This window comes from Acanthochromis polyacanthus, chromosome 11, assembly GCF_021347895.1.
Source record: "Acanthochromis polyacanthus isolate Apoly-LR-REF ecotype Palm Island chromosome 11, KAUST_Apoly_ChrSc, whole genome shotgun sequence".
Classification (NCBI taxonomy): Eukaryota; Metazoa; Chordata; class Actinopteri; family Pomacentridae; genus Acanthochromis; species Acanthochromis polyacanthus.
The window spans coordinates 5,267,918-5,282,334 of record NC_067123.1 but is presented as its reverse complement, the minus strand read 5'-3'; the positions used below and the strand labels follow the sequence as shown (position 1 = coordinate 5,282,334).

General features: G+C 39.2%; 1 protein-coding gene across 1 annotated transcript; it reads left to right on the top strand.

Annotated features, from left to right (window-relative positions):
- The first annotated feature begins 2,798 nt into the window (after window positions 1-2,798).
- stm (starmaker) lies at window positions 2,799-12,801 on the top strand. Its single transcript, XM_051955528.1, has 15 exons — window positions 2,799-2,865; window positions 3,382-3,441; window positions 3,524-3,580; window positions 3,647-3,673; window positions 5,393-5,425; window positions 5,540-5,566; window positions 5,695-5,730; window positions 5,840-5,869; window positions 6,357-6,398; window positions 7,600-7,641; window positions 8,464-8,505; window positions 9,558-10,451; window positions 11,125-11,169; window positions 11,328-11,377; window positions 12,452-12,801. The coding sequence occupies exons 1-14, from the start codon at window positions 2,799-2,801 to the stop codon at window positions 11,336-11,338; spliced, it is 1,413 nt and encodes a 470-aa protein (XP_051811488.1). The 3' UTR covers window positions 11,339-11,377; window positions 12,452-12,801.
- Window positions 12,802-14,417: the final 1,616 nt, after the last annotated feature.

Below are 14,417 nucleotides of genomic sequence, written 5' to 3'. Positions count from 1 at the left end.
CAGCCTCAGAGTCGGTTTCCTCTTGCAGCTCGATTCTTTCTATACGTCGGAAAAGAAGAGAGGCTTTGTTGAGACACAAAGAGACGCCGTTATTTAACCCTTTAGGCAGGCGCCACTCAGCTCACCTGTGATCACCTGACATTCTAGACTCCGCCTCCTTCAGCTCGACCTGTTTCAGTGACATTTTGCAAAAGAACTTCAACGGAACTTTGGGAAACTTTAAATCGCTGCTGTTTGAATGCGGAATCAGAAAAAACACATGCAAATAAAACAACAAAACAACATGCAAACCTGCAGTCAGATCACCTGCTGCAGTCAAATCACCTGCTGTAGTCAAACCTGTGTGTGTCTGTTTGTGTTGCAGGTGTGTTGTGTTGCTGATTCTTGCCTTGGCTGCCGTTTCTCTCTCGGCTCCTGTTCACAGTAAGATATGACATCAATAATCAATTAACTTATTGCCATTAACAGCTGTTTGTTTATGAATATTGATTATTTGTCTGTCTCAATATGACTCACTGTGATTAATGTTGTAAGCTATTGTTTATTATTTATTTTTCATATCATTATTAACTTACTTTTAAACTTATAACTATCTTTAACATTAGGTTTTTAAAATTTTTTACCACATTATTTAACACGATTCAAATATTTTTGTCTCCTTGCAGAAAGATCAACAGATGGTAAATATCTGCTTCAGCTGTGACCTTTGACCTGCCGATAGCCCCGCCTCCTGTGACATCACAATCAGTGGATGAGTCATAGAAGGGAGCAGCCAATCAGAGCGATGCACCTTAGCAAAGACTGTACAGCAACGGCGCCCCCCACAGGCTGCCACGTTACAGTACTTTACTGAAATACAGTTTAGATCAGATAAGACAATCCTTTATTGCTCCCCATGCCGGGGGAAATTTGCATTATTACAGCAGCAATAAACACATGTATGTATTAATAATAATATGTACAGCATCTACAAGGATGAAAAATGAAAATGAATAAATACAGTATTCATACTGTAAAAAGCATTATAAAGTGCAAAATACAAGCAGTGCCAAAATTGCTGAAAATGTTTTATTGCAAGTTGAGACGATATGACTTCAGTCCAGTTAATAATAACAATAACAACAACTTTTGGATAGAATCTCTAAGAAGAACCTTCACAAAGTGCTGTGACAGAACATAAAAAATTACAAAATGTACAGAATGAATAGCTAATTTAAAGCTGGTTAAAAGAACGAAGGGGTTAAGGGAGCAGCTGAAGAGACAATAAAAGACAGTAATAGATTACGATCACCAAGTTAGAAAGAAGGACTACAAGCAGGGAAAATTTTAAAAGGGATAAAAGGGTAGAGAGTGATAAAAGAGAAATAAAAGAGATCCAGTGATGCTGCTCAGTCTTACAGCAGGTGGTATGAATGACCTGCGACAGCGCTGCTTCTTGCAGGGTGGATATCTCAAGCTTGTTTTATGCTTGATATGTCCGCACGGTTCAATTTCCATGTTACATCATCCTCCACATTTTTCAAACAACACAAACAGAGACGTGGAAAACAGTCTATGGGAAAACAGCAGAAGAACAAGAGCTCCAAGCAGTAGATGTTCAGAAATACAGCCGATTCATCACACAGATCACCGCGATAACTGGGTTATGAACAATTCAAACTACCTGCTGAAATGCAGCTATTTGTTAAAATGCCATGTTGTAAGTGGTGTACACGATGGAAAACCTCTTCTACTCCACTTTAGTTCCATGGTAGATGTGGGTTTACGGTACAATGCCCCTGCAGTTTGGGAGCAGACGGAGTAGAATTCCGAGCGTCTCATTTCTGCGCGTCACGTTCATGTGGAAAGCATAGTCCAGCCTTTAGTCTGCTGCTGAAGGAGCTGCTTAAAGCCCCTACGGTCACATGCAGTGGGTGAGAGGGTTCAACCATAGTGGATGTGTGCTTTGCCAACATCCTCCTCCTTAACCCTAACCTCATCTATGGAGTCCAGGAAGCAGTCCAGAACAGAACTGGCCCTCCTGACCAGCCTGTTCAGTCTCTTTCTGTATCTGTCTGCTCCTTGCTCCCCAGCAGACCACTGCATAGAAATGAAAAAAAGCCACCACATCCGGAGCAGAGTCCTGCACACTCCAAAGGACCTCAGTCTCCTTAGTAGGTGGAAATGACTCTGGCCCTTCTTGTACAGGACCTCTGTATTATGTGTCCAGTTCAGTTTATTGTTGAGGTGAACACCCAGGTATTTGTAAGAGTCCACTATCTCAATGTCCAAACCCTGGATGTTCACCGGTGCAGTCTGAGGTGTCCTCCTCCTGCAGAAGTCGATGATCATCTCCTCTATCTTACTGACGTTGAGCTGAAGATGGTTTAGCTCACACCAGTCAACAAAGTCAGAGATGACCGTCCTGTACTCCAGCCCGTTCCCATCAGTTACCCGACAATGGCTGTATCATCCAAGAACTTCTGGAGGTGACAGCTCCCAGAGTTGTAGTGGAAGTCCGATGTGTACAAGGTGAAGAGAAAGGGAGAGAGCACTGTCCCCTGTGGGGGGCGGCCTCACGTACTGTTGGTGAGGAAGTCGATGGTCCATGCAGCCAGGTGACAGTCTCCTCCCGCTCCTCCAAGCTTCCCTCTGAGCAGAGAAGGCTGAATTGTGTTGAAAGCACTGGAGAAGTCAAAGAACATGACCCTCACAGTGCTGCCGGTGTTCTCCAGGGGAGACAGTGATCTGTGCAGCAGGTAGACGACTGCATCATCCACTCCAATGTTCAGCTGGTACACAAACTGCAGTGGATCCGGATGTGGGTTCACCTGAGGATGGAGGTTTTTGAGGACCCTCCTCTCCATGGTCTTCATCAGATGGAAAGTGAGGGTCATAAGTCTTCAATACAGGAACTACACAGGAAGACTTCCATATCACAGGAACCCTCTCCAGACTCTGGAGCACCTGACAGAGCTGGTCTGCTCAGTCTTTAAGGAGTCTGGAGCTGAGTCCATCAGGACCTCTGGCCTTTCTTGTTCTTTTTTGGCTCACATCACACCTGATCAGCTGTTATGGAGAGGTCAGGGGTGGTGGAGGAGGCGGGGTGACGGGGGTGTATGTACAATATCAAATACAGCTTAGATTCACTGCTCATATTTCAGAGTATTTAAGGTATTTTTACAGGAGATTTGCAAGTACCAGAGTATTTCTAGCACTTTAACTTGACACAGTATGTTTACTATGTGGCAATAGTACTTTATGTTGCTTTTGCTTCAGTTGTACTTGTAGCAGAGTACTTTCAGTGTGTGGTATCAGTACTTTAACTGAAGGGAATGCGCCCCCTGCAGGCTGCAGCTCTCCAATTAAAACTTTGTTTTCTTGAATGAGGAAGATTGTGAGAGAATAAAAATGTTTCTGTTTCTTCTGTTTCAGACAAAACTCCTCAGGACCTGCTGAATGGTAACACTCACACACACTCACACAAACACGCAAGTGCACACACACGCATGTGTTGTTGTTGACTCTGTTGTTTACGTTACAGGTGATAATGTGACTGTGAAGCCAACAGAAGCTACTGCAAGTCAAGAGCAACCTGAAGGTAACCTGTCTGTGTTTTTACCTGTGTGTGTTTACCTGTGTGTTTACCTGTGTGTTTGTGTTGCAGCTGTCCCAGATTCTACTGCAGCATCAGGTCAGTGTGTGTGTGATATTTTCATCTATAAAAGCAAATTATTTTCCACTTTAACCATTAAAATGTTTCATTAATGTTCTCCTGCTGCTGTTTGTGTGTAGCAACTATCTGGTGGAAAAGCATAGAAGTATAGTTAAAGACTGCCAAATATTTAACTAGCATAAAGTATGTCTATGTAAACTAACACAGCTGTAATAGAGGTGATAGGCTAGTGAACAGAAGGTCTAGTTTTGGCTGTAGGAGAGAGTTGACAAGACACTGAATGCTTTTGATGGTACAGTTATTTTGGTTTCAGTAAAGTGCAAGGAAATAAAGTGCAAAATATTTACAGTGAACAATTCGAATAGAAAATGTGAATGGCCATTCAAACATACCAACGCGTCATATTCATCAGGAGCAACCAACAACAATCAAATGCATAACATTTAGAGCATTTAAAATCAAGTCCATAGTCCATACGCAAAGTACAAAACTTCGTGACAACAAAAAAACCCAAGTCCACAGTCCAGGCCACCCAAAGTTTTCCAGAACCCACGTCTGGGCTGCAATTGTTTGTCCAGAGGGAAGGGGAGTCAGAAAGAGTTTGCGAAAGGGAAGTTTAGCGCTTATGAGGTTTAGGTGGCAGTGGCTAATTAGCCATGAGGAGAGTTTTTATGGGCTACAGAGCCCCCTACCGACCTGGCGGAGGGAATGTGATCGAAGCAGTTGCCAGTTCTTTAGGTTCGAGGCTTCTTCTCGCCATCTGAAAACCTTGGCCTAAACAGGACCAAAAAGCTCTAATGAATCATTTGCAAATTTACATAAATAATCTAAGTAGCTACAAACAGTTAAGTGTATACAAAATTCAGAATTAAATGGCGCTTATTGCATGATAAATGCAAGTTGAGATTCTAAAATACATTTTCCAAATATAAATGCATACAAAACTCATAAATATCAAAAGCAATGTATACCAATTACAATTGAAAGAGTTCAAAAATAAGCTTTGCCTACATTATTTTTATAAAGGAAAAATGTACACAATTTTATTCAATAAATGGGTAAAAAAAATAAATGTGCTTAATATCTCAGCTCAGTGAATAAACACCAAAAATAAAAAAAAACCCACATTAAATCACAAAAGGACTTTTGCCATAAATATGCTTCCATAGAACTTCAGACACAGTTATGCTTGTTTGGTTGCAATGCTTTGATGAACAAGGCATAAACAGGGTAGTGCTCCATGTAAATGAATGGAGGCGGCTAGGCTAATGCTAATGCGGCTAGCGTGAGGACATACAAACACTCACCAGTTCCCAGTCTAATCACCACCCAAACGCCCGTTTCCACGCGGATAGGGTCACGGTAGGGGGAATCTACAAGTTTAGCAATTCGAAATAGTAAATGCTAAGCGAAAGTGACGCAGAAATAGCACAATTAAAGGGGTTTAAACAGACCTGTAGCTCCGAACACGTGTTGCCTGCCCCACGGCTGCTGGAATGACAGGCAGCGCCATACTAAAGAGAACGGAGTTACTGAATGGAGGGTACTAATTGGATAATAGTCCCATGACATTTACCCCCGCGAAATCCAAAGAATAACGTGAGATTTGGGGAGACAAAATAGGTGAGTGGGAGAGAAAGGCGAGAGAGAGACTAAGACAGGTTTTTTGACCTGGATTACAGGTGTTCTAAGTTTCATTATTATTATTTTATTTGTGTTTTTATGCCATTTTTACAGCTTCAGACGACAGTGACAGCAGCAACAGTGAAGGTGAGATCAAGTTTTTATATCTTTAATGTTGTGTTCTGTTCTAATAACGATCTGTGTGTTTACCTGTATGTGTGTTTACCTGTGTGTGTGTTTACCTGTGTGTTTGTGTTGCAGCTGTCCCAGATTCTACTGCAGCATCAAGTCAGTATAGATCTGATATTTTCACATAGAAATTATTTTCCACTTTAAACTTTGTTTGATGAATGTTATCCTGCTGCTTCTGTGTTTTATTTTTGACAGTTTAATTTTAAATTCTGTCTTTTTTACAGCTTCGTCAGACGACAGTGACAGCAGCAACAGCGAAGGTGAGATCAAATTTTTATACTTTTATGTCATATTTTGTTCTAATAACAATTAACAGACCTATGTGTTTACTTGTGTGTTTACCTATGCGTTTACTGGTGTGTGTTTCAGCTCCTACAGATGGTTCAACTGAATCACCAGGTTTGTGTTTTATTGAAGCTTATTTCAGTTCATTAGTAAACTGAAATAATGTTGAACTTGTAACACTGTGAGACATTCAGAGATGGTTATTAAAACCGGTAAACCAGGACCGAATGGGGTACAGTGTTTTCATGTTTCCATCTGTTAGCTTCTCTCCTGCTCTCTGTGCTCATTAAACTGCATTTTAATACAGCTGAACTACAACAAAGCTGTTCTCACTGACAGATGTTTCTGTTGTCCCACAGCAGAACGAGATAAGTCACTAAATACAGGAGTTAAAAACAACGACTGCTGAGAACTCACACATATTTACATTTAAAAATATCTTCAGTGAAAAAGTCAGAAGATAGAAAGCCTTGGTCTGAGAGGAAAGCCAATGCAGCCCTAATTAGTAGAATGTCTTATTTTATAACTGCAGCCCTGATTAGTGATACTATGACTTGCTTTCTGTAAATAGTTTAATTCTAAACTTTGTTATTTTTTAAAGCTGCTTCAGAGACCTCAGATGCAGACAGCAGCAGTGCTGGGGGTGAGATCAACGTTTTATTTGTGTCAGTCTTTGTAGTTTCTGAATGTGCTGCCATAGGTGATTACTGATACACAAAATGACCAGCGAGACTCACAAAAAGAGCAATGACAGAAATAAAATTACCACAAATAGACACATCTTCTAACTGGAAACCGGTTTGTTGTTTGGGAAATGTTTCTGCTGGCATCACAACACACTGGCTGTAAATCAAACAGCAGTGAATATAGCAACCAGAAATACATTAAAACCTTCAGCTGTCACATCTGGATGTTTTATTAACTTTGAAGTCCAGACCAAGTGTGCATTTTTAGAAGGCATGTTATCTTTTAAAACATCTGTGAATCTGAATCAAATTATCAGCTGGAAATCATTTAACCCTCGTATCATTCAGCTGGTCAAATTGACCCGTTTTAAAGTTTGAAAATGTGGGAAAAAAATTAATTTCACAGTGAAAATTTTCACATTTTCAACATTTTTGGGAATGTTTTTAACATTTTTGGGTGGAAAAAAGAAATTATTTTAAAAAAACGTTTCTTTAAGAACATTCAGAAAAAAATCAACCAAAATCCAGCGAATTTGGCTGGATTTTGGTTGATTTTTTTCCAAATGTTCTTCAAGAAAATATTATAATTTTTCTTGATATATATGTAATCACTTGGGATATTTTTAGGATTTTGTTTGAAAGATTTTTATTCATTTTTTTTGAAAATATTTACAATTTTATTTAATTTTTCTAAATAAAATTTTTAAGGGAAATTTTCAAGGAATTTTTGAAATTTTCTTCTTGAAGATTTTGCAAATTTGTTTTATAAATTTGTGAATTTTTTTTTGCTGAATTTTTGGATTTTTTTCAGACAAGGGAACAGGGGACCGATAAGTTAAACAGAAAGAATCATCAGATTTTCGGTTTTCAGATGTTCATGAACGTGTCACGGATGATTTCCAGTTCTGTGGTGAAGTCAAAGTCAAATCATCATGCTTATTCAAATTTATTTTATTCTACGTTTTATTTTAAAAAATCCTTTCCCCTCTTCGTTACAAATGATTCTCCATGACAGTGAAAAGCTTTCAGTTGAACTGCAGGCAGTGTTTCCACGGCTGCTCAGTGTTTTACTTCATTCTAATTCTATGTCTGTGTTTTATGTTCTATTTTTGCGTTGTTTAATTCCAAATCCTGTCCTTTTTTAAAATGCTGGTTCAGAGGACCTCAACGTAGACAGCACCGACATCAGCAGCCTTGAAGGTGAGATAAAGGTTTCACATCTGTGGTTTTGGTGTTTTTCACGGATCCAGAAACACCAACGACTTCTTTGACACCAGTTAGTTTGTCGTGTCTGTGTTTGTTTTCGAGTGTTGTTGTGTCTCCTGTTTGTGAGAGTCACTTTTATTCCCTTCTAGACATTTTGCGTGTCTTGACTGGAAGTTTTGCATTTTTTTATGTTTATTCTCCACCTCTGTTTTATTGGTTTGTATGTTTTAATGTTTGCACTAAATCTTCCTCTATTTGTGTTTATTTGTTTGTGCTTTTCTATTTACTTTGAGTAATTTTGTGTCATTGTGGTCATTGTGGATCACTTTTACTTGTATTTGATTTCATTTCGCATCTTGTGTCAATAATGCTGTAGTTATGTAGTGTTAGTTTGCATCTGTTTGTGGTTCTTTTGCATCTCTTTTCAGTCATTCTGTATCTAGCAGTCCATTTTTTCATTTAAAAATTGTTTATTTTCTGTGTTTGCATTGAACCAACATCTATTTGTGTTTTTTATGTCTCTTTTTCTTTTGTGTCTCTTTCTGTTTTTTCTGTGTCTTTGTCTCTTTTTGGGGTCTCTTGGTGTAATATGTGCATTTCTGTTATTGTTTTGTCAATCTGACATGAAGTCAGTGATGCAGCAGTACAATAGTGATATTTAATTATTGACTGGTTGATTAACCTCCATCTTGACACACGTTTGTCTCCACAGATGCTGCTAATCTGTCTGACTAATATTTGTTTAATTCACACTGACGGATCTGCTGCATTCATTCAGTGTTGTTAAAACGTTGTTCTGATGTTTTGTGTCTGCAGTTCAAGATAACGGAGAGTCTACAGAGAAGGCCAATGACATTGGTAAATACACTGAATGTTCATCCAGCTGACACAATGAGAAGAACCAGGCGAGAACAGAGGAACCCCGATAACTCACACAGACCATCTCATTCAAGGGTTCTCCTTTAATTTTACTGTGTAGAACAAACTGGAGACACTGAAGTTACACAAATGTGATTATGGAGTGAGAAAATGTGAGAGAATCAAGCTAAAACAAGAACAAAACACACAAAACAACCACAAAATGAGGAGAAAAAGACAGGAAAGGTGAAGGTGTCAAAGAAATCAGAAGTGTCAGAGATGCTGAAGGTGTCTGAGGTACTGACGGTGTTGGAGGTGTCAGAGATGTCCGAAGTGTCGGGGATATCAACGATGTCGGAGGTGTTGGAGCTGTTAAAGGTGTTGAAGGTACTGGAGATGTCGCAGATGTCGAAGGTGTGAGAGATGTCAGAAGTGTCAGAGATGTCGAAGGTGTTGAAGGTGTCAGAGATGTCAGAAGTGTCAGAGATGCCGAAGGTGATTAGGTATTGACATTGTTGGAGGTGCTGGAGGTGTCAAAGGTGTCGGAGGTGTTGAAGGTGTTGGAGTTGTTGGAGGTGTCGGGGTTTCGGGCATTTCGGACATGTTGGAAAGGTTGGAGGTGTTGAAGATGTCAGAGGTGTTGATGATGTTCAATGTGCTGAAGGTGTTGAAGGTGTTGGAGATGTTGTAGGTGTCGGGGGTGTTGGGTGTGCCCGACACGTTGGAAGTTTTGGAGGTGTTGAAGATGTTGAAGGTGTCGAAAGTGTTGAAGGTGTTGCAGATGTCAAAGGTGTCAGAGATATCAGAAGTGTTGAAGATGTCAAGAGTGTCAAAGATGTTGAAGGTGTTGGAGATGTTGGAGGTGTTGAAAGTGTTGGACGTGTTTCTCCTTTTTGTTCACCACATAAATTCATGAATATGTTTTCACATTTTTTAGGTCTTCAGTTATGTCCTACAAAGTGAAATCCTTAAATGAGTCTGAACTTCTGCTCCTGTATTTGCATTCAGAATCGCAACAAATGGATTAATGATGCAACATCTTTAATCCACAGACACGAAAGAGACCGATGAAGAAAAAGATGCCAAAGACAATGACAGCAGCAGCAAAGCTGATGAGGACGAAGCAACCGACAACAGCAAAGACAACAGCTCTGATGATGTGGAGATCAATGAAGGCAAAGACACTGATGACGTCACCGATGGCGCTGATCATGATAGCCCTGATGACGGCACCGATGATGGTCCTGATGACGGCACCGATGATGGTCCTGATGACGGCACCGATGATGGTCCTGATGACGGCACCGATGATGGTCCTGATGACGGTCCTGACGGTGATGCCAAAAACAACAGAGATGACAGTACAGAAGAAAGAGTCGACAGCATTAATAGCGATGAGAATGACAGAGTGGAGAGTGTCGAAGGGGCTGAGGTAGAGGATGATACAGAGGAGCAGGAACGGCAGCAGGGGGAGGAGTCAGAGGAGGGGGTGATAGTTGATGTAGAGGCAAGCGAAGATGCAAGTCAGGTTCAGGATGGAGAGGAGGCTGAGGAGTCAGACAAGGATGTGAAGAGTGACGAAAATAAGGAAGGAGATAAAGGAGGCAATAAAGATGAGAAGAGCTCAGAGCAGGCCACAGAAGATAACGTAGAGGTTGAAATCACAGCTGATGACGATGAAAGTCAAACTGAAGGAGGTGAGAGTATTGAGAATGTCAGTGATGAGATCAGTGACACTTCCGAGTCCGTCTCAGAGGAGGAGAATGAAGCAGAAGAGGAGGAAGAAAAACAGGAGGATGAGAAGGAGGAGAAGGAGTCAGAGGAGGAGGAGGAGGAAAAGGAGTCGGACGAGAACAAGGAGCCAGACGAGGACGAGGACACAGAGGAGGAGGACAAGGAGCTAGAGGAGGTGGTGATGGTTCCAAACCCTGAAGACTCCACTGAAGGTAAACTGCTGATTTATTAAACTGATGACTGACAGAACACAACACAGATCAATGTGTATAGAAAAGCAACCTCAAAGAGACACAAAACAACCACAAAGAGACACAAAACAGCCTCAAAGAGAAACTAAACAACCGCAAAGAGATAGAAAGCAACCACAAAGAGATACAAAACAACCTAAACGAGACACAAAGCAATCACAAAGAGACTCAAAACAACTTGAATGAGACACAAAACAACCACAAAGAGAAACCAAACAACCGCAAATAGATACAAAACAGCCTAAACAAGACCCAAAACAATCACAAGACACAAAACAACCACAAAGAGACAAAACAATCACAATGAGACATAAAACAAACACAATGAGATACAAAACAGTCTCAGAGACATAAAACAACCACAAAGAGACTCAAAACAATCGCAAAGAGACATTCAAGGAATGGCAAAGACAAGAACTGAAAAGGTTCTCTGGAGGTTGGCATAAACAAGACTTCAAGCTGAAAGATTAATGGTCCAGATGAATAATTTAAAAGTGATCGGTCAGAGAAATGATAAAAACCCAATAATCTGAACGTTCACATGTGAGATTAATTTACTTAATTTATTTACAGCTCAACAGTCACAAAATCTCCGACAGAGAATTTCACATTTATGGTTTGTTTTCTGTTGCAGCGACGGCGTCTGACAAACCAGACCAGCTTGATGACACCACACAGGGTAAAGTTCAACAGCCAATCACATTTCACATCCAGTCACGTTTCACAGCCAATCAAGTTTCACAGCCAATCACATTGAAGCTCTGACAGACAGAGACAGTGTTTCCAGCTGTTTACTGATGATTTCGGACTCTGTTTAAATCGTTTTTCTTCTTGTAGCTTCAAATTAGATGCTGATCGTCTGAACTGTGGAAGCTCGAAGACTTCAGGTATCACCTAACACTAATCACACTTTATTTAATATAGTTATTAATTACGCAGAACTTCTAAAACAACAGACACAGAGCCAGAGTGTAACACCACAGTTTTATCAGTTAACCATTTTATATATCATGGTTCAGAAACTACCATGTTATTTATGTTCATTTATTGGAATAATTTCAATACTAATCTTAAGTAAATGTACCTTTCCAATTTAAATATGAGTTATTATATAAATATGCCTTACCATTTAAATATTAAAGTTAGCACTCTGCAATATTATTTATTATACAAATGTATTTAAATAACTCAAATATTATACTTTTTACTGGATTTAAAATAATGTTATTAATTCTGTAAACTAACCTGATTAATTATTACATAAATTTACCTGAATTTAAATATTCAGGTAAAACAATATTATGAGTGGATTATGTAAACTTTCCTGAGCAAAGTGTTAAAGTTTAGCTTTTTCAGTGTAACTTATTATGTGATTTATCTGATTAATTTAAATGTTACAGTTAAGACCCTAGAATATTATTTATTATGTAAACGTATCCAGTTGATTTAAATATTTGTTAATATGTAAATATACCATACTAATTTAAATATTAAAGTTGACACCCTGCAATGTTATTTATTATATAAATGTATCTTAATAATTCAAATAATGTACATGACAAGTCTACAATATAATTTAATATGTACATTTTACTGAGTTTTAAACAATGTTATTAATTATGTAAATTAACCTGATTTATTACATAATCAAGTAAGGCCTGAAACAATATTATTAGTTCTGTACATTAAGCTGATTATTTAAATATTCAGGTAAAGACAATATTATGAACGGATTCTGTAAATTTTCCTGACTATTTTACATGTTATTGTTACAATTTCATTTATTATATAATTTTACCTGATTAATTTAAATATTCCATTTAAGTATTTTTTTATGTATTTTTCATTTTACATGACTTAATCTGAATTTAAATACTAATTTGTTACACATAAATGATGACTCTTACTATTGACAACAGAAGCATGTAAACATGATTTACATCATTTTCCTGTTTCCACAGAGCCACACCTCCACAGTGGAATACTGTTGCCATGACAACAACCCGCTAAACGCATCTGAAACCCCCCTACCCTCTGTTTGTTTTCCCGCCTGCATCCTGATTGGTCGTCTGTCTCTTCCTCCTCTGGTTGCCGTAGCGATAAACCTGAACTCTTCCACCAGTCGCCAGCCGGCGTCGCTGTCATGTGACCTTTAACGCTCCGCAGAAACATTAAACTGCTGCTGATTTCACATTAACGTGTACATACAGTCCATCGTTTACTGATTTTTAAGAGGAGCCGAGGGACAAGCACAAAGTCGCTGATTGTACACGGACGAAGTGCTAATAAAGTTTGAACTGTCAGAACCTCACAGAGTCTTTATTTCAATGTTTTTATGAGCGCGTTGATGATGCACATAGATTTTCAGATCAGAAGATGACCCAGCAGAACTAATGTGGTACGTTAGATAAAAAACATTAAATCTAGAAAACATCCCAGAGTGAAGCTGAAGACGCCAAACGGAGCTGCTGCCGACGCCGAAGATACTGAAAGGTAGAAATGTGAATGTTTTGTTGGAGCTGTTCGAACCTCAACAAGCTGATTTAGTCGTTTCTGGTCATTTATTATAGGGCCACCTTGTGCTAAAAAAACATCTAAATCTGATCCAGAGAGTCAGGTTAAACTTATAACTCCAGAAAGGTTTTCAGGATTTGACCGCGCCCACTACAGTTTGTTAGCCAATCATGAAACAGTGATGAAGGAAACCAAACACCTGGTTAGAATTTATTCTGATCCAAAAATATTCCATCCAAGTCTGGTGTCAAAATGATGAAAAATGTTGACTATGGATCAAACAAAAACAATCAAAATGGCAAAAAAAAACTGACGGGGTAAAGGGGCGGAGCCTAATCCAACATCTTCAGCTTCTACACTTGATCCAAAACATGTTCACGACTTCATGTCTCACCACATGGTGGCGCTTTCACCACCTGTTTTACATCCATGAAGCGCGGGCTTCACTGCAGCAACTTTACCCGTTTTTGAGATCAAAGTTGAACCAGAAATGTGCAGTGACAGTCGCAGCAAACTGCTGTTTCACTTTCAGGTCATGTTTGTTTCTGCAAACCAACCGAAAAACATACAGAGAATATAATAACTCGAAAACAATAATACGCATCGAAACAAATCAGAAGATGCAGAGTGTCGTTCACACAAACAGAAACAGTTTAAATGTGATTTTAATGAGATCACTTAAGAGTTTGATCATCTATTATTTATACACCTCGTTAGGGTCGCGTGGGTACTAAGTCTATCTCAGCCGACTTAGTACACATGGACAGATAACAGTCCATCACGGGGCTACACATAGAGACAAACAGTCACACTCATATTCACGCCTATGGACAATTTACAATCACCAGTTAACCTCCACATGTTTTTGGACTGTGGGAGGAAGCTGGAGAACCTGGAGAAAAGCCACACATCCACAGGGAGAACATGCAAACTTCATGCAGGAGGATCCTGGGAAGGCCAGGACGCCAACCGGGGATCCTCTAGCTGCAAAGTGAAACTGCTAACCACTAACAAATTTTCAATCTCTTTTTGTTGTTTTTTGTCTAAGTTTTCTCATTTTCAGTCTATTTTTAGTCTCCTTTTAGCAGATAGAACATGAACTGAGAAATAAAATTCACTGCATGGAAAGAAGTTGGACTGAAGCTTACTTCTGTCTTTCAATGACTAATTAGTGAAAATCATGACAGTACAATCAATCTAATCTATAAAGAAGTCTAGAGCAGAGACCAGAAACACAAAGAAGATTCTTTATTTTCACTTATTTATTCATCAAAACTAAATAACCAGTTTAGCTGTTGTAAATATTCATGCAAAGATAATTAGTAGTTACACTTCGAGTTCATGAACAAGAGAAATGAAATAAAGATTCCTACAGCAGCTCAGGTGAACGTGCAGTCAGCTGTCTCAGGTGTC

Coding starts and splice junctions, on each gene's coding strand:
- stm (XM_051955528.1), top strand. CDS start 2,799: ATGTGGGTTCACCTGAGGATGGAGGTTTTTGAGGACCCTCCTCTCCAT. Junction 3,581..3,646: donor AAGTCAAGAGCAACCTGAAG/GTAACCTGTCTG, acceptor TTTGTGTTGCAG/CTGTCCCAGATTCTACTGCA. Junction 5,731..5,839: donor TGACAGCAGCAACAGCGAAG/GTGAGATCAAAT, acceptor TGTGTGTTTCAG/CTCCTACAGATGGTTCAACT.